The sequence below is a fragment of the Enhydra lutris genome, unplaced genomic scaffold (genome assembly GCF_002288905.1).
Source record: "Enhydra lutris kenyoni isolate GAN:26980312 unplaced genomic scaffold, ASM228890v2 scaffoldscaffold13, whole genome shotgun sequence".
Classification (NCBI taxonomy): Eukaryota; Metazoa; Chordata; class Mammalia; order Carnivora; family Mustelidae; genus Enhydra; species Enhydra lutris.
Genome location: NW_019154097.1, coordinates 40,145,316 through 40,165,298, shown reverse-complemented (window position 1 = coordinate 40,165,298; position 19,983 = coordinate 40,145,316). Strand labels below are relative to the sequence as shown.

The following is a 19,983-nucleotide window of genomic DNA, read 5'->3' as shown; positions in this document are numbered from 1 at the left end:
AGCTAGAGATGCTCCCTCCTGTGGTCCTCAATGCCCTCCACTCTCCTGGCTCCACAGAGAGCCCCTTCCTTCCACCAGCGCAGAGAAGCCCTCCAGCACCAGGAGTGGCCTGTGCTCCAAGCTCAGCTGTCCCTGCACAGGTCATCAAGGTTTGACCACCCCACAGCCTCATCCACATAGTCACATGTCAGGCTCCCCAGCCCAGGGTACATGAGAAACCCTTTGCATTCTGGAATCTGTGCTGAATAAGGCCTCCAAAGTAGGTGACCCCAGTCCCACCCTGGCCAAGCAGGAACCTCATCTGAGGCCAGAGTCTTGTCCTTCAGCCTCTGGAGGTTTCTGGACCTACTGTCGTGGTAGTTGTTCAGAGCCACACTGTGCTGTGAACTGCAGTAGCCCGTTGCCTCCAACCCTCACCGTGACCTCCCTACTTCACAGATGAAGACACTGAGCCTAGACTCATAGAGGGCCCTCCAGCCAAGTCACTGACGGAGCCAGGGTCAGACGTATACAAAGACAAGACAGAAGAAAGGTCTCTAAAGAGGTGAGGCCTTGGCCTGACCCCTGACTGCACTGAGAGCACAGAGTCACAGCCTGAGGGGACCCACACCAGGGCCCCGGCTGGACAGGCCACCAGCATCAGGGCCCTGGGCCACTGAGCGCCATGCTGACCTGCAAAGCCAGAGGCGGCGGGGCGAGGGGACAGCCCAGTGCCTGCAGCTCGCCTGCACGAAGTGGGTGATGCCAGATCCAGCCCCTTTGGAGGGGAAGTCTAGGCTCCAATGCGGGGAACCATGTCCAGGGCACTGCCTCACAAGAATGGAAGCCAAAGAGCACGATGTCGGTCCCTCACCTGGGAGCCCCTATGTTGGGCAGGCAGGGCAATGCATGGGGGACAAGTGTGGCCTCTCTGGCCATCTGCTAACCAACACCATCAACTGCCTCACCAGGTCCTGGCCTGCATCCTCTGAGCCATCAAAGCTGTCCTTCCCTGCTCCCAGGGACACCTTGCAACAGACCCCCCCACCTTCTGTTTCCGTTCCTTGGACTTCAACCTAGAGCCCAGGGGACCTACCCGTCCCAGCCTGGCACCAAAATAAAGGACCCAACAGTGAACAATGCTGAACCACGTGAGATGGGTGACAGGAGCCCATGAGGGCCGACAGCCAGCCTGGCCACCTGACACAGGCTGGGACGCAGCGCCACATGGTCCTCAGGGTGAGGGCTGGGTGCAGCCTAAGACCTGGGGCCAGTTCTCCACCAGAACAGGCAGGTGATAAAGACAGTGGGGACAGTGAGCAGGCTGGGAGCTCAGGACAGGCTCCTGGTGACACGGCCCTGCTCTCCCCGACCCTAGCTGCAGCTCCTTCTCTCCCAGAGACCAGCCAAACTCCACGAAGGGACGACATGTCCGGTCACATATAGGGTGCCACGGAGCTAGCAGACTCCCCCAGAACTTCCCAGGAGAGGAAGACACGGAGCAGCTGGGCTCACACAGCCCCCCCAGGTCCCTGTGGCTCTGATCCTGCTGGGTCGCCCTGCCTCTTCGGGCCCTAACGACACCTGGAGCTGTCTGCACCCACCCACTGCTTAGAGAGGTCTGGCTTCCTCGGAGTCCGTGCAGCAGGCCTCCCCTCCTTGCTGGTGTCTGAGTTGACCTGCACCAGGTTGCTGTTCGGTCCCTGCTTTGTCTGGTTCATGAAGTAGTGTGGGCCACCCAGGTCTCTGCACCTCTCCACTGAGCTCACAACACCAAGAACGTGAGAGCAAGGGCCAGGCCACCATCTGAAACACAGTGACAGTATTCCAGACCAACTCCTTATTGTAAAAGGCTCTTTAAGGAGTCACACAAGGAGCTGCTCCCACAGTGCCTCAACCCCAGCTTACTGGCAGAGCCCTATTCGGCCACACCCAACCCAGGCCTTGTGGACACCTGCAAGGCCCAAACAGGAGCGTCCATGGCACGACCCCGCTTCGGGTCTCTGGGCTGAGAGAGCCAGGTGTGCACAGCTGCAGGTACTGGGAGGCAGCCCTCACTGTTGACACAAAAGTACTGACATCCACACCTTCCTCCAGCCTGGGAATCAGTCATCCAGGACCCAGCGTTCTTATCCTGGGACACACCAGGGTCCCCACAGCCCGTGAACAAGCCGTGTCAGGTCTAGGCCGGCCGAGCAGGGAGCAGGTGGCTCAGAGACGGCCAGCACTCCCACACTACTGGGCCCCAGAGAGGGCATCTTGCTGCCCCATCCAGGTGGGCGGACCACAGCCAACAGTTCCAGAGACGGCCCACCTGCAGCACTTCGCCTCACCCTGGAGAGGAAGCCCCTGGAGGCAACCATCCCAGGACCTCCTCCCCAGGCAGACTGGTGTCTCCTCCAAGAGTGACACATTGGGGTTTCTGTGGCCGACCTCAGGCTCTGGCTGGTCTAACGTGAAAGCAGCTCTGCTGTCACTAGGACAGCTTCCTAAGGGTCCCAGATATATCCCCTCCCAAGTCAAAAAAGGATGGGGCAGGAGGACCCCGTGAATGTCCTCAGTGAGTCCGACTGGACGCTCTCCCTTGGGGGAAACACAAGGGCCACAGTGCCCATGGCAGCCCAGCAGCAGCCACCTCAAGAGAAGGAGAAAAATGCCCAAGACACCAGAGAGACGCCACAGGGACAGACAGCAGACAAGAGGACCAGCAGGGAGAGGAAGGGCAGAGCGCAGAGTCTGACGCCCCCATCAGGACCGTCAGGAAGCGCGCCCACCATCCCCCGCGGGCTGCAGAAGGCTTTCCTGGAAGTGCCCCGGAGCAAGGGGCTGGAGGGGGAAAGCGGTTAGGGTGGGGGGTGTCGCAGGTAGCCGCCGTGAAGGCACAGAGGGTGTCATGGCAGAGGAACTCACGGTGAGTTTACGCTGGAGACAGATGAGCTGTGAGGCGCGGCGCCCCGAGTGTGCGCTACGAAACTGCACATGCAAAAGAAACAAGACAAAACCAAAGTGAGGAGCAGAGAGGGCTCTAAGGGCACAGAACACGTTTAAGCCACATCAGGTCAGGGCACAGGCTGCGGTGGGCGTCTGGGCAGGAGGCCGGGGACGCGTCCATCAGAACGGCACCAGCTGAGACCTCGGGGTAAAAGAGAAGTTGAGAAAGAAAGAGCATCGGGCGGAACAATGACACAAGAAGGAGCACAGCACCCTCCCCACGGCCAGAGGACAAGAAGCTGCGGTCGGGGGCCATCCCCACAGCTTGGCAACCCCGGCCCCACGCACGGCATAGGCCTTGGAAGGAGCCAGCACCTAGCGTCCCAGAATTCCAAATGGCTCTTGCCTGCCATTGTGTGTCCCACTGCCACGGGGCTGCCGTGGGACAACCTGTGCATTTGCCTTGCCTCTGAGACAGAGCAAAGCCAGCTAACGCAGGACACCTTACCTTTGGGCTCCCCCCGAGCCCTGCCACCTGCTGCCCCTCTCTGCCCTTGCCCCCCTGAGTCCTGGGCCCCTCGGGCTCCAAACCAGGCACTGCAGCTCACCGTGACGCTCCCAGGGGCACACAGGCTACATCACCAACCCACCTCCTCACTGGGACTCCAGCCGTTTTCCAGAGACTCTGGACGCCTTCCCAGAACCAAGAGAGAAACCAGAAATCTCTACGATCCTTCCCCTTTGAGGTCGTTCCCCTAGGGGAAGACCCCACGGCTTCCCAGCTCCTCCTTCTCAAGGCCGAGTCTACACACTGAGGGGCTCAGAGCAACTCACCCTCCTACAGGTCCCAGGCGCAAAGAGGTGTGTGGGTGTAGGGGGGTGTGCAACTGGGTGTGAATGCACGTGCGGTGTGTGCGTATGAGCGTGCATGCGAGTGTGTGGACACGTGTGAGGTGAGTGAGCATGTGTGGTACTGGGTGTGAACATACGTGACAGTGAGTGCTGGGTGTCCTGAGTGAATGGTGAGTGTGCGTCAGCATTCAGAGTGCAGGTGAGGAGAAGGGTGATGGAACACGGAGAAGCAGGAGACCACATCAGCCTTAGCATCCATTCCCTGCCAGGAGCCTGAAGGGGGGCCATCACCTGAGGCAATAGCCCAACTCCAGAGGACGGGGACATACTCTGAGGAGGCAGGAGCCCCGCCCCTCAGGCTCAGCACAGTCTCACAGAACCCAAGGAGTCCCTCGAACACTGAGGGCAGTAAGGGCCCCTCTGCTCCCAGGGTGCCACAGCCTCTGGACCAGTCCTCCTGCCTCACAGACCACACGGCTTGGCTACGGGGGGGCAGAGTCAAGGTGAGTGTCACTCAGGGCCTCACTCACAGCCCAACCAGCAGCAGGAGACAAGCTCACCCACCCAACACGATTCACTGAGAAGAGAAACAGCTAGGAGGGTGGGGGGCAACGGACAGAGAAGAAAGCCAACACCACACGCCCAGAGCTCAGACCTCATCCCCAGGGCAGGATCTCCAGTGACCACATCAGACCGACCGCCATCCGATGTAGGCACACGGAGGACATGCCACAGGGGACAAAGGCCCAAAGCTGCATCCCAGGAACATGCCCAAGAAGGGGGAGCACAGAGGCCAAGGCCGGCACACACCCAGGCTGGCACGGCAGGAATGAGTGGACACCAAGCTCAGGCCCCACCGTGAGGGAGAACACCTGTGCCTCCCCGGGAGCTCCGCCCGGGAGAAAAGAAGCACCAAGGTGGTGGTCAGGCCCACAGCTAGAGCTGTGACACACCCTGGGCCTGGGGTGCCCGTCTGCAGCCTCGTGGCTACAGAGCAGTGTCCCCGGAGGAGGACAGGGACGGAGGAAGAGCACCCAGACCGCTCTTGGTGGCCTGACGAGTTCTCCTGGTTGTGCCAAGGGCCCCAGCCCCTGCTGCCCAGAGCTGTCAGCCCGATGGGAAAAGACGCCCTGCCCTACACCCCTAAGTCACGGGCAGCTCTGGCAGGGATGGGGCCCATGGGACAGCACCCCCTCTAAATGCAGAGAGGGCAAATGCTGAAGGGAAACCCACAGGCCCAGGAACGGGTCAGAGGCTCACCAGCTCCCTCTGCTAACGCAGACTGCCAGCAGCTACAAAGCTCCCGAGAAGGGCCGTCTGCCGGGTCACCACCAAGCAAGCCCAGGACCATGCCGTCCAAGTCACCGAATCAGCCCAACAACCCAGAGACAGCTAAGCCCTGAGCCCGCAGTAGCTGTCTGAGTAATGACTGCTGAGTCCTCCCCGACTCTCTGCAGCCCCCCGGCATCCCTGCCCCGGGGTCAGGGGCCTCCTCTAGCGTCTTCTCCCCCAGAGGCCAGTGCTTCCTGCTCGGCTGAGGGGCAGGTCCTCTGCAAAGGCCTTCCTAGCAAACAGGCCATCCCCCTGGGGACCGCTGGACAAGAACAGGGCCACTAAGACGCACACACACACACGACACACGTGTACTCACACACACAAGCAGACATGGGCCCTCTCTCACACCTGCACACCCGCTCTCCCTGCAAACTCGTCCACCTGCCAGCACACACACTCAGCAGCCCGGACATGTGTGTCACTGTGGCTGTTCCTGGAGCTGTTCCTGGGGAACAGAGAGAGGGAGGAGGACCGCTGGGTTGGAAATCGGAGGTCTCTGGTGGGTGGGCCGTGGCACTGAGGACAAGTCCCCAGCTTTGAGTGCACTCAGCCTGTCCTGGAGAGCGAGCTTCCAGTGAAAGGAGGGCTCCTTCCTCTGTGCTCTCTCATGGCCACCATGATACTAGCCCAGATGTCCTCCCTCAGTCCCAGTCCTCCCTACCCACCACGGGGGACCTCCCCCAGCACACAGCAGCCTTTGGCCCTGGTCTGGGCCCTCTGTCCCAACTCTGAGGCCCCAATTCTTCCCACTGCGGTTTGCAATGTGCCTGGAGGCTCAGGGGAACCTCAGGGTGACCAGTTTCCCCGGGGAAGCCTTGGCCCTGCGTTCACCTTTTGTCATCCTCGAGGCTTCCCTTGGCCTCTGTTCCCGTACTGAACCCTTGAAGATGTTTTGGGGAAGTGCATTAAGTCTCCTGGGCTGCCGACGTGCGGCGTGAATCTTCTGGCTCAAAAACACATCCCTAAACAGTGGAGTCCGGACAGATACACTAACCTGACCCCCGACTCACACCCCGTGTCCAGCCAGAGGCCTGGAGCCACCCAAGCCCGCTGAGGACCAAGTCAGAGCCGGTCTGACCCCCGGAGAGAGGGCCATGCGCTGCCACGCCTCCCTCCGCCTGGAACGGGGAGAAGCCACAGGGCTCTTCCCGGCGAATGCTGCTCGCAGGCGGCTGCAGGAAGGGAGCCAGGAGGGGAGCCATTCCCTTGCATCACAGCTCCTGGGGGCTGCGTCCTAAGAAGCTCCAGCCAATGTAAGGGATTCTGAGAAAGCCCCCAGGAGGAACGTACTGCGGAGGACCCAGCCCAAGACTGCAGCGACCCCCGCCACCTGCCTTCCCCCCCACCAAGAGCCTTACGCGGCAGCGATGGAGATGTTGGCGGCAGACATGGGACTGACTTCAGCCACTTCTTTGGCCTTTTGGAGAGCAAGCTTCTGATTGGCTGCTTCTTCCATCTCCTCTTCGTCCTGCTTGAACAGACAGAAGTGTGATGCGTCTACTCTCACCACATCAGCTCCCCGCCCCCCCCCCCCGCCCCCGCCGTGGCCTCTAAGTCCTTCCTGCCCTCTGCACCTGGGGGCCAGGCAGCGGCTCCAGCCCTGAGCACCAATTCCACACAAGCTCTCTGGCAGCCATCAGGGACCCCCTTCTATGCCTGCTACTCAAGGCAACAGTCCCCAAGAGTCTTGCCTCAAGACCTGCCATGGGCCATCTGCCAGGGTGCCACAGCTGGTGACGTCCACCCCACTTGTGAGCTCCAGCCACAGGGACCCAGCTGCTGCCTGTGTGTCTGTCCCACAACATTTCCCACTCAGCGCCATCAGAATGCAAATCCATCCTCCTTTCCCCCACCCACTGCCCTTCCGCCTGAGGAGAACCTGTCCCACCTGAACAAAGCCTCTGCCCCGAAGCTGTGAGCAAAGGCAAGGGGCAGAACTCTGCACCCTGAGCCTGGATCCTGGCCCCACATCACTCACAGGAATCATCAGCAGGAGTGGATCTAGCAGGACCACCTCCTAGCCTTTGAGCTCTTCCTCCTCGGACCCATCAGGTCACATGTGTCTACCTGTCTCCAGCTGTGGCAAGTCCCTCCCTGTGTCCACCTGGACAGCCACTCACAGTGCCTGTGTTCCCTCCACCACCAAGCTCCTGGGGAGGACCTGCAACTCTCCAACACACGTGCAGATACCTTGCTTCTGCCTCCCATGAGAAGGACAGTGGACATCTAGGCAGACCCTCTGGTCTGACCCCAGGTCTCCAGGAAGAACCAACATGCTCTGCTCCTGGGATCTGGATGAAAGCTCGGGGCTGTGCCCGTGGGCCCACAGAGGGAAACTAAGGCCTCCATGTCACTCAGCTAGACTGCAGAGACCACCCGTATTTCCCCAAATACCCCAATCCCGAGCCCACCTGGCTTCCATGGAAAGTGACATTCCCGCTGTGGCCCAAAATGTCCATAAATTTTCTCCTAGAGGCCCCCCCAAATGGCCAGAACTAAGACCATTAGCTGCCTGCAGACTTCCCAGCAAGATGTCCTCAAGCTTCAGAATCCACAGAGCAGGCAAACTCTATCTACCACAGAAGCCCTGTCAAGGCCCTTCTTCAAGCTGTAGATGCCATCCTCGTCCCCAGCCCTCCAGGCCAAAGGGTGAGCTTCTACAGACTCCACTCAGTTTATTTCCACTTTGAAAAGAATGTGATGCTGTAATACAACGTGGGAACGTACAGGAAGGACCCAGAAACCCTCCAGCCAGACACAGCTAGGTCTCTACCTGCCCCAGCTGCCACGTTAGGGGAATTCCTGAATTGGGGCAGATGGCCCCAAGGGGCCATCGCACAGGCTATCTGTGCATGGAGACAGGCCCCAAGGACATGGCCTCCTGGTGTGTCCTCACTGCAGCACAGCTGGAAGAGACAGTGACAACTTCAGATGCAAGCTCACCCCTGCCCCAAGACGGCCAGTGCTCAGACCACCAGGGCTCCTGGGCCCCACCAGTTCTTGGGGACCCGGAACTCCGGACCCCAAGATATGCTCTGTGGATGCAGGGCCCTGGCCCCACCCCAGCAGCCCAGCCAGGGGCCTCAGACTGTGTCACTCTCAAGCAACTTCTGGATGGCTGAGCCGCCTCGCCCAGGCGGCATGGAAATGAGCAGGCCGGTGGGACTTCACGTCCTCAGAAGGAGCAGCCAGAGCAAGGGAGGCATCTCTACCCACAGGCACCAGCACAGCCTCAGCCTGGGTTGGGAGAAGAGGCAGTCTGAGCAGAAGCAAAGGAAGACACGTGACCAGGCCTTCCTCCAGCAGGAGCCCGTCTTCCAGAGAGCAGGGAGGGGGCGGCGGGGGCCCTGCGGGGCTTGTACGGTCGGGAGCCCTGGGCCCAAGCGGCCCCTCTGCGGAGAGCAGACTCGTCCCCTTCCAGAGAGCAGGTCTAGCTGGGCCCCAGGACAGCAATGGCGTTGCGATCTGTGCTGGACCGCAGCAGACACACGCAGGGGTGTGCACACGGGTGAGCTCCAGCACACAGGCACGCGCACAGAGAGGGACACACACAGGGCACGCACTCCGCCGAGAAAGCAAGCACACGGGGCCTCTGCTGCAGGGGGCCTGACAGGCGGCCGGACCCTCTGCACCAGGAGCTGGGGCTCGTTCAAAGCACAGGCCTGAGGCCGAACCGCGGGAGAGCCAGCCGCCCCATCCACGGCTGTGTCCTCGGGAAGGAAACCACAGGGGAGGACATGTACAATCACACCGCCCGCCAGGCTCCAGGATGAGAGATGAGTGTTAGAGGCTGCCCACTGGGCCCCCGCCGGGACGAGAGGCCGTCCTGCTGAGCCACAGACCCGCCGACAAGGAGGCAGCAGCTGATCCCGCTGGAGCCAGCCAGGCCCAGCCTTGAAGAACAGCACTGCCCGGCGACCGCCCCAGCTCAACCATGCACACTCAGGACTGACCGCCGGGGCCCCCTCGCCAACCAGGGATGAGCACAGGGACCCCACACCTCCCTTCAGGGTCTCCACCGCCCACGCGGCTCTGGCTGAGGGGAACCTGCCACTTCATGCAGCCACATCTCCTGATACACATCATGGTCCGTCCCCCCAGGCCAGTAGTCTGCCCCCACTCCTCAAGGCTCTCTCTGGGCGGCACCTCTTGTTCCGGCCACTTCTTCCAGGCCGCGGCTTCTCCACAAGCTGCCCCTCCTGCCCTGGCATCTCTCACGCTTCCTCCACACCATCACCACACCCAAGCGGCAGCCTAACTCCCACCTGCCTGCGACCTTGAGGAGACTCCCCCGGACAGTGGTCACATGAGTCCTTAACCCTGGACTGGCCCTCTGCAGGGCCCTCTGGACCCACGCAGTGGGACACGGGTGGCTGCCCCACCCCCCTGTCCCTCATGGGCTGTGGGCCGTGTCCCTATGCACGTACCTTGGTCAGTTCCTGAGCGTTGGCGAGGTTGTCCACTGCAATGGCCAGGAAGACATTCAGCAGAGTGTCTGGTTGGCTCCAGCTAAGGAAGGGAACCTTCTGCCCCAGCCCCCAGCCTCCCACAGTCACAGCCCAGCTTCCCCCATGCAGTACTGGGCCCCCTCTCCCCAGGTCCTGACGAGACTTCAGCCTCCTTCCCTTAGTGGCCACATGCCCCTCCAGTGCCCTTGCTCCACTGGCCCGTCACCCCCAGACACAGCCAAGCCCAGCGGACTGGGCTGCCGCCTCTTCCCACAAGCTCCTGTCCTGTGTGCCTCGGGGCAGCATGTCCCCAGGACCGGCCCGTCCCTGCACTCTTTTCCAGCAGACCTGGGCCCTCCCCTGTCACCTCGTCCCTCAGCACTGCGCATTTGGAGCGGGGCGACCTTTTGCGTGGTACATTGGGCAACATCTGTAACCCCCTGCCCAGCACCAGGGTGCAGCAGCCCCTCCCCAGGGCAACCAGACCATCTCAGACCCGGCCGGTGTCCTCTGGGGGAACGGTCACCCCAGTCAGAGCCCCCGCACAGAGCTCTTTCCCCACAGGCCTGGGGACGCACCACCCCCAACCCAACCCAGGTGCAGCTATTTCCGCCAGGGCCAACCGTGAGGAGCAGCAGGTTTGTAGAAGGCCAGCAGCGATGACTGGAGATGCCCCTGAGACTCAAGGGGACCCATGTACCCTAGTACTGCCTCATAGGCAAGGCTGCTCAGGGCTCCAGCAGATCAGAGGACGGGACACGAGGCTGGGATCCACTTCCCCGCACTAACCCAGCCACGAGCACCTCAGAGGCCTTCCCACACCTGGAGAGCAGGTCTAAGGCCAGGAACCAGAGCTCAGGGCCCAGCCGGAGAGATGAACAGAGGCAGAGGGAATGACGCCCGTTGGCCAGCACGAGGCCTGACCACAGACACCCCTGGCCTGACCGTGCAGGGTCAGGATGAGCTGTGATGAGCTCCAGGCCACTGCTCGGTCTCAGGGGTGGGGGCGGGCAGCACCTCCTTCTGGACAGCACTCATTCCCCACCCCTCCCCCCACCATTTGAGTCAACACTGAAGGCTCCTTCCCTCTCCAACAATCCTGGTGGCCACTCCCGGGTTTCCTGTCAGCCACCCCCAGGTCCCACCCACCTGCTAAACAGTGAAACAAACACTCCCCCCCAACCCCCCCGACTCCTCCTTGCTGGGTTTCCTGCCCCCACAAAGGCAGGGCTCCCTGGCGTGGGGTCCAGAGCTGACAGATGGTGTGAATGGAGGCCTGCAGGGTCATGGGTCCCAGGCCAGCGGAGAGCCAGCCAGGCAGGGGTAAGGAGAGACAAACAGGGTCAAGTGTCCGGGTGTGCGTGTGGGGAAATAGGGCAGAGCCGTAGGGCGGTCTGGGAGAAGATGACTCGCACCTGTTTGGGCCAGCTCTGCCCTTTCTCCAGGCCCTGCAGGGTATTAGGGCAGCGGTCTCTGAGTGGGGCCCCCAGCCACCGCCTCGGCACCAGCACTCTCGGGGGAGCCTGCGGCGTCATCCTTGTGGGCTAGAACCTGCACGTCAACCACTCGGGGGCTCTGATGTACAGAAGACTCTAAGGACCCAAGTGTCCCTGCTCAGCCTGGATTTCCCTCCCGGGCAGTGGGCCCACATCCACGCCCCCTCTCCTGGCCCACTACACTCCTCCTACGTCCTGACCCTGAAGCCTCCTCTTCCCCGGTGGCAGGACTGAGGGCAGAGCTGCCACGGAGCTCCTGGGCTTTCCCTGGCCCCACACACACCTTCCTGGCCCGAGGTCCTGAAACATGAGCCCAACAGGCTCCCAGCACGGGAAACCTCGCTGCGTATTTCTCTGCAGGTAGGATACGTTCAGCAGGGAGCAGTGTCAAAATTTAGTTACTGAATTAAAGTGGGCCAACAAAACAAGACCAGACCCTCGGCCATCAGGGTTCAAAGCCCATGTCTCCCCACAGCGTCCCTCCTGCGCCTGCCCCTGACCGTCCCGTCCCCTCTGCAGACCGACGTGTGGCATGTGCTTCCCTCAGCCTCCAGATCCCCCCCGGCTCAGGCTGCCTGCAGAACATTCACTGTGTATACTTAAGCCAGTTCCCCTGTGGGAGGAGCCACACCGTTCCCACGGGGGCGGGGCGGGGGGGAGGGAGAGGCAGACCCAGACCAAGCACTAGCCATGCTGCACCCCAGCCCCAGAGAAGGATACAATTTCCAAACAGCGTCAGGACAATGAAGTAAAAGGAGGAGAACATGCCTTTGCTGACTCCACCTTGCGACTCGATCCCGTGGTACATCACTGCATTCCAGTCCTCTCCCGTCAGGATCTGTGGGGAACAGCACCGCAGGGCACGCCTGCCTGACCACCTGCGCCCACGGGCACACGCAGGTGCACGCTCAGGGTCAAGACACGGCTGTGTCCCTAGAGCCCGGGGCACATGTGCGCATACACACACAGGCTGCTAGAGGACAGCGCTTCTGGAGGGCAAAGTGGCCCACAGTCCTCCAGAGAAACTTCCAGAAAGACACAGGCCCCGAGAGACGCATACACTCCAGCTTTTTGGCCAAAAACAGAAGGGAGCACCAAGCCGAAGGGAAAGGTGGGCAAAGGCAAGGAGGAGAACCGTAGCCGTGAGCTGGGGGAAGGGGGCCGGGCTGGGGAGGCCAGACTCCCATCCCCAGAGCCTCCTGGGCCATGATGTTGTCTGGGAGACAGTGGGTCCAGCAAAGAGGGCGGCTAGACGCAGTCCCTGCCCATCAGGAAACAGGTCTCTCCTTGCTGCCGTATATGTGGGGAAGTGCAGGAGGAGAACGTAAGAGACGTTCACGTGTCCACCCATCAAAATGGACACTGCTCACATCTGTCCCGTGGGCATCAGGTCCCACTGGCCGGGGTCACTCCCGACAGATGACCCAATCACAAACCTGGTGAGGAACCACGTCAGTAGAATTCCACTTACACGGCACACGTGTCTATGAACCAAACTCACCACGCATGTTCCAACACTCCCGGGAAGGCGTCAGACGACACACGCCACTCATCAGTTTGCCGTCCTCACCCAGGATCGTATCTTTGAAGTCCACGCACACGAGGCACACAGACCCCCTGACTCCCGACCCCCAGCGCACAGTGTCCCTCAGGCCCTCCCCCACACGCCGCTGCCTTCCTTCTCCCCGAGGTTGTGCAGCTGAGTCTCACTGCACGCACAGAAGGTCTGCCCACACAGGGGACGGCCAGGAGGCAGGCCACGTGCACCTCTGCCCTGAAGAGAGGCGTCCTAGGCGACGCCTGCGGGGACACTGCTGCTGGCTGAGGAGCGAGAGGGCCAGCTGATCAGGGGCCGTCCTCCAGGGCCTCCCCAGACGCCTGGTCTTCCTCGCCCTGACCTCGAGACCTCCGAGAGTGTCCCCATTCGCTCCCGCCCTCTGTCTGCAGGAACTACTCACTGGAGAGCTCCCGGCTTCTGCTTTATGACCAAGTGCCACGCATCTAAGAAATTCCTCTCCGTTAGAAGGCAATAAAAATACTCTTCTGTATTTTCTTCAAACCATTGTAGAGTGTGGTTTCTCAGAGTTAGGTTTTTAATCCATCTAGAGCCTGTGTTTCCTGCTCTGGGTACGCGTGGGGATGAAGACCGACGTTCTGCCCCAGTGGAAAGCCAGCTTTTACAGACCTACTGCTTAAACTATCCTGGGCCCCTCCTCCTGTTGTGGCCAGCCTCCCACTGAGCCTGGCCATGTTTCTGGCTTCTCTCGTCTGCTCTCCTGGTGTTTCGTCCTCGTATCCCAACCCTCCCACCGCAGCTTCATGAAAACTCTCACCCATGGTAAGGTAAACCTTCCTGAATTGTCTTGGCGATTCTTTGATGCTGAGTCTTCCGCGTTATCAATATGCTGAATTCCAAGAGATTAAATTAGGAGAACAGATGCCTATGCCACTTTGGGGCCTCCCTCCCCATTATAAATATACCCCCGTGTACCCAGATCTGTAGGCCCTTTGATAACAAGTCATAATTTCCCCCATAAAAGGCTTACATACTGTTTCTAGATTCCTGGGTGCCTTATAGCTTTTGTTGCCTCTAGAATGAAATATTTCATTTTAATTGAATTTTTCAATCGAATGGTTAAGTCACAGGAAAGCTATATTTTTGTTTGTTGGTCTTGTGTTCAGCAGCACAAGTGAATTTTATGTCCTTGGTAGGACATTAAGGTAGGACATCTAAGGTAGGACATCACCTTACACCTGTGCCAGGCCCAGGGCAGGTTAGAATGCTATTCAGGTTTTTAATTTCTTCTTGAGCTAATTTATGTGTTTGAATTTTTCCTGTAAAAGTGCATGTTTCCCCTTAGTTTTCAAATCTCTGGCCATAATATTTTTGGGGACTTAAAATAATCTCTCCCTTCCCTGCATGCGTGCCTCCCCCCCAGTCTCTAGCTTTCATCTGTGCGTTCTCTCTTGGCTGGTCTTGCCGAGATGCTGTCTACTGTATTAGTCCCCCCAACAGCAAGTTTTTTACGATTTGGCCATTTTGGTGTTTTACTTTTGTGTTATTAACCATTTTTTCCTGCTTTCAATTTTTCTTTTGTTTACCAGTTCACTTTTCTAGGTTTTTAAGACAAGAACATCACTACTTTATTTCCAGTCTTCCTTTTATTTTGATGACTGCATTTAAAGTTGTAGGTTTTCCTCTAAGTATCGCTTCTGTCTCATTCCATAAGTCTGAATGTCATAATTCACATCTAACCATTTTGTGAGTCTGTTGTGGAGTCTTGTTTAGCTCGGTCCTTCAGCTTTCAAATCTGGGGAAGGTTTCAAACAACTTCTTACACATGATATGTTTATTTACATTCCATTAAGAATGTGCTCTACAGGATGACAATTCCTCAATACTTGTAGGAATTTCCTGGGTGACTTAACAAGTGGTCAGTTTCCATGACCGTCCTCTGTGTCCCAAATGAAGACTGTTTCGTTCACCGTCCACTGGGTGAAGAGCTCCACAGGCCTCACCTCATCCTACGTTTCGACAGAAACGTATCCCAAACCTCGTGTGAGGTGGGGACGTCCACAGGCTTCTATCCGTTGCTGCTCAGGGTGCTGTGAGGTCATGCTGGCCCACGATCACTGCCTTCTTTCTGTTGTTATGGAACGCACTCATTTTTACCAAAGCTTTTCTCCCTTAACTTGAACTTTGGCTGATCTTAGTATCATACCAGCTTTCTTGCGGATAATTTCTACTTTGTTTAACTTTTTGTATCCCTCAACGCTTTATTTCAGTCCTCTTTCAAACACTTAGAAAGGAAGGATGGGGAATTCCCAGCAGACCTCTGTGTACCAACTACCGGGCTTGAGAGCCGTCAAAGGGAGAGGCATCCCCCCACTGGAACGCCCCCAGCCTCCCAGTGGCACGGCGCCTGCATCCGGTCTTCCTCATTCGCAGGCAAGCGTTTCCATTTTCACTGCATAGATGCCATAGACGATATTGTTTTTCATGTTTTCATCCTTATTTAAGTAGTATCATATGCTGTGTATTTTTCTGAATCTTGCTCTTTTTTTGCCTAATATTATACTTGTGAGATCCATCCGAGTTAACACATTTAATTCTAGGTCATTCGTGTTCCTGCTGTACAGAAACCACAACACACTCTTCCTATCCATGCTTGTGACAATGGGCATCGCTGGCAACACCCAGTTATTTGCTCCTCTAAGGAATGCTCCACTGCAATGCCTGTCTCCCACGCCTCCCCGTCTCCTTGTGTGGCCTGGCGGGAGACGCTGCAGAGCACAGACCCACAACAGGAAGCACGCATATGCAAGTTCTAGTTATTAGATTTTATGACATTACTCTACCCCAGTGGGCGACCAACCCAACGAGCATAGAGGAATCTCCATTTCTCCACATCTTCCCTAAAACTTGGTATTGGATTTCTTAACTTCTGCACCGCTGATGGGTGGAGAGGTTGTCTCGTGGTGGGTCTAACTTGCATCTCAAGCAGCACTGGTAATGGTTCTCACAGGCTTTTTCGTCAGCCCAGCTTCCCCTCCTGTGAGATGCCACAGGTTTACACTCTGTCTCTCGCTATGACATTGTCTTTTCTCTTTGACTGGCAGACCTGGACACGTCAGTGATTATTCTAATACTGTGGAAATGTCTTCTCCAAGTTTATGACTTTTTTTAAACCTTTTCATGGTGTCTTTTGATGCACAGAAAGGTCTATTTTAGCCGTCAAATTTGTCAATGTTTTCCTTTATGATCTGTGCTTCTTGTATGTTAAGAAGGACTTCCCTACCTTGAGTTGGTGCCGTTACACTCCTGTGCACCTTCTAAAATTTCAGATTTGCTCTTCACATTCAGGTCTTAGTCTACAAACTCATTTCAAATATGGAACAAAGTAGGATCCCACTGCCTGCTGTGTTCTGTGGATAACCAAATTGTCCCGTGCCGTCTGCAGTCACACTTTATGCTGGAGCCCAGACCCCATGAGCACAACATACAGTGCGTGTGTCCTGAGTATGCACGTGTGACCTTATGCCCGCTGCCTTCCTCCTCCCCAGGGAGAAGTCTATCCACTGACAAAGCTCCCCTTTCTGAATATTCATCTGAACCCTAACCCAAAGGAACCCGCTCACCCCTACATGGAGTCCTGGCTTGGGAAGTATTCCTTGTGATCTCCTTATTTACTGCAATAAAAGTTTCAGCTGTGTTACACCCACCCCCTGCTGTGGTCTCTTCCTGTAAGTCACAAGCAGCAGACCCACATTAGTGTGGTGAGGGTTTTTTATCACGGTAATTCTAGACTCATAAAGCCAGCCGGTACCTTCCTTTTTGTCTTCTCTGGAGTCATCCGCATACAACTGGAATAACGTCTTTCTTAAATTTTCATAGAATTCACTCATAAAATTACCAGAACATGGCAGCTTGGGTAAGCAGATTTTTAATCATTCAATTTCTGAAAGAGTTCAGGTCTTTCATTTCTTCGTGGGTTAGTGTAATGTTATTTTTTTTTCTTCTAAGTCGTTGGTTTTACTAAACATACGGAGTCTGTGGTGCTTTCGGCGACCGGGCGGTTGGTAACCCTCCGCATTTGCGTTTGAACACGGCCAGCTCCCCCTCGTGCTTGAGTCCCGGCTCTCTCGGCCAGTATGCTGGGGCCATGGTGGCCCGACCCCAGGACTTCACATTCCCTCCCCGACCCTCAGACTGTCATTCTTCTGTGGGGAGATGCTTTCTAGGGTCATTTTTAAGATTTTCTCTTCATCACAACACATCTAGGTTTGACATTACTTCTGTTCATCTTGCTTGGCCCCCCAAGGACTCAGCCCTCAGACTCGCCAGAACAGCGCTGGCAGCCCCCTCTCTCACCCGACATGGGAGCTTCACTCCTAAGTCCCCCCACATCTCCCAGCTCATCTGCCCTTCCTTTGGTCGTGTCCGGGGTATAATTTAACCTTTACTTTTCTATTTACGCAGCAGTAGTTTCCACACCTAGGATTTCTACTTAGTTCTTTTTCATATTAACTTGCTCTTGGTTCTCAGGCATTTTCTTTCATAATTTTGTTTATGGGTTACAAGTTCTCCCTCGAACACCACATGGGTCTGTCACCTGTGCCATGCTCTTACTCCCATTTCTTCAGGAGCGAGCTCACCTTCCGACTGCAGGGGTTGGCCCTCTTCATGGGGTTAGCATCACCACGGATCAGTCTGCACACTCGCCATGAGCGGACCTGATGTTATTTTCTTCCTGGTCACACACTCTCCCTACCCCTTCCAGCCCTGTTCAGAAGCAAGAGCACTCACCATCCTGGGGTCTCGGGCCCTGGCCCAGCACCGTCCATGGAAAGTGCAGGCCTGGCCGGGACAGCCATCTGCCCCTGTGACCTTCTCGGCCTCCTCCAGCCGTGGTCACCTTCTCTCAGCTCTGCTCCTCAAAGGGTCACACACCTTCCCCAGCCCCGCATCGGGCAGGCCACACAGCAATGCTTCCAGCCCGTCTGCCTCACTCGGACCACAGCCCAGCAGCCCGGTCTCCGCATCTCTCCTCACTGTTCCATTTCCAGCCACAGTTTGTTTTCTACTTGGCTGGCTCCTTTGAATTTCTAGATGCATTTATTACCTCATTGCTGTGTTCCAGAGCAGAGGGGTCCGAGGTCCAAACCAGAACACCATCTGACCAGAAGAGCCCATCAGTTTCCTCTAACTTTGGCTTCCTCTTCCCCTCTGTCCCACACCACCACCACTAAACGACCACATCCCACTCCATTCCTGCAACAGAACAAAGCAGAGCTCTGTGGGTCACGTCACCTCCCTGCTTTGGGAGCCTCTGAGACAGCGCCAGCCGGACGCAGCCACTTGGCCTGGCCTGGAAGGCCCATCCAACATGACATCCACCAGCCCCAATCCTTTTGCCACGGACCCCGTGCCTTTGCTGCCCTGACTCTACTCACCTTCCTACCATGGTGTCTGGACACGTTCCTGCCGAGCCTCCTTGCCTGACTTTCGAGATCCCACAGGGCACCCCTGGTGCCCCACAGCAGGAAGGAACTCCTTCCCATCACCATCACTAAGCAGAGCGCACTGAACAGGAAAGCTTGTGGCCACCCTCTGCAAGAGGCCCCAGCTTGGAGGCCAAGGGCAGCCCCAGAGGCCAGGGGCTAAGCTGAGACACCAGCCTGAGCACACATGGCCTGTTGGGCTTCCCTAAGTGTCATCCTGGGCAAAACAACAACCTGCCCCGACCCGCTCAATTGCAAGCATGGCGTCGAAGGAGGCTTCATAAGACAGAAGCATCTGGCATTATCCTACCGGTGGGGCCAGGCATAGCGGGCACCAGGGGCACTGCAGCCCTGCAAGGGGGCAAACGGCTCAACCAAGAGAGTCTCCAAAAGGAAACCCCTCCAAGAGGGCAAAGACGGCCTGAGTGACAAGGTTTGCCTCACAGATGACTTGGGCCCAGAGCCTTGGCTTCCCCAGGAGCTGTGGCGGGCCCCTTCTCCAGACACAAAAGAGAACTAAAGGACCCCTGGGCCTGACAGACAGGAGGGAGAAGCATGGGTGTGCTTTGTTGTGTCATTCGCAGAGCGTAAAAGACAGCTGGGACTCCAGGTCCTAGGCGTTGGGGGACACGTCGGTGGCTTGAAGCCCAGTGGCCACAGGACCCTTGAGTCCCCCAGGGAACTACACATGCTTCTTGGGACCCAGTTTCTCTCCAGACCCAGGCTCTGGATTTGATGGCAAAGTCCCAGGGACTAGAGACCTCCCTAGGCTCATCTCCCACTTGTTCCCTTCTGGGGAACAAGTTCGGTCTGAAATGTTGGCCATCCTGGGGGTGCAGACACTGACCGGGAAGTCTGCCTTCCCCAGGCCTGGAGCCTTACCTGGAAGACGGTGAGAATGGCTGCAGGGAAGGTGTCAAAGTTTGTTGTTGGGGTTTCATCTTTAAAGTTGAACCTGAGAAAAACAAGAAGTCCTGGGAGGAGACTGCCCCATCAGGAGCCAGGGGACAGGCACCTCAACTTGCGGTGCTGTCCCGGGCTGCGGGTGGGCTCTGTGCCTGGCACCCTCGTCCCCCTGGGGGGACCTCCAGGCGGAAGACAGGCGGAGGGGGCCCGGGCAGCAAATCTGCTCTGAGCTCTGCCTCCCCGGAGGGAGCCCAGCCCCCAACGACCCGGGCCACTTACTGGCCCCCGAAGAGCTGCATGCCCAGCAGCGCGAAGACCACGATGAAGAGGAACAGCAGGAAGAGCAGGCTGACGATGGACTTCATGGAGTTGAGCAGAGACACCACCAGGTTCCGCAGGGAGCTCCAGTACCTGTCAGGCAGGGGGTCCGTCCATGCCAGCTGCGCCCACCCGCCTGCCCACGCCCCACCCCGGGCTTCTCACAGTCACCCCTGTGCCTTCCGGGACCTCCTGAGCTCCCGGACCCCACACCTGGAGCCCAGGGCACATCCCTGGAGCTCCAGACCCCTCCCCTGGGGGTTCCGGGGGGTGGCCGACTCACCCTCATCTCCCGAACCTGCCCATCCCTCTGCCTGGTGGAACGGTGCCCGGTCCCTCTCTACCCCCAACACCCGAGCAGCTTCCGGGTGCCTCCACGAGGACCACAAGGGGAGAAGCAGCTGCAGCAGGTGATCAGCCCACGGCCTGCATAACCCAGTGTGAACGCCCCTCCCCCCTGGGCCCAGGATGCAGCGTGGATGCGGGGTGGCACTCTAAGACCATCTCCTGGCGTCCCACAGCGCCCACCCCTCCATCGCACTCCCACAATGCTCCTGGAGGCCAGAGGCCACGTCGCCGGGTGCATCTCATGCACCGGGACCCAATGGCACACAGGCCCCACTGGAGTCTGCGGTAGGCTGACTGTTGAGAGCTCACTCGCTGGGTACCGTAGGTCCAACCCCTTGCCTGCGTCTGGAGAGCTCCTCCCCAGAAGA

The 19,983-nt window shown here is 58.0% G+C and overlaps 1 protein-coding gene across 2 annotated transcripts in view; it reads right to left on the bottom strand.

The window, feature by feature from the left end:
• The window catches only part of LOC111145672 (calcium voltage-gated channel subunit alpha1 B), a 184,449-nt gene that overhangs the window by 84,613 nt on the left and 79,853 nt on the right, over positions 1–19,983 (bottom strand). For both annotated transcript variants that reach the window (XM_022500758.1, XM_022500759.1), the window contains exons 14-18: positions 19,229–19,360; positions 18,926–18,998; positions 11,762–11,879; positions 9,525–9,592; positions 6,456–6,565 (exon numbers count right to left, since the gene is read on the bottom strand). In XM_022500758.1, coding sequence (XP_022356466.1) covers positions 6,456–6,565; positions 9,525–9,592; positions 11,762–11,879; positions 18,926–18,998; positions 19,229–19,360 — 501 coding nt within the window. The remainder of the gene's footprint in view (positions 1–6,455; positions 6,566–9,524; positions 9,593–11,761; positions 11,880–18,925; positions 18,999–19,228; positions 19,361–19,983) is intronic.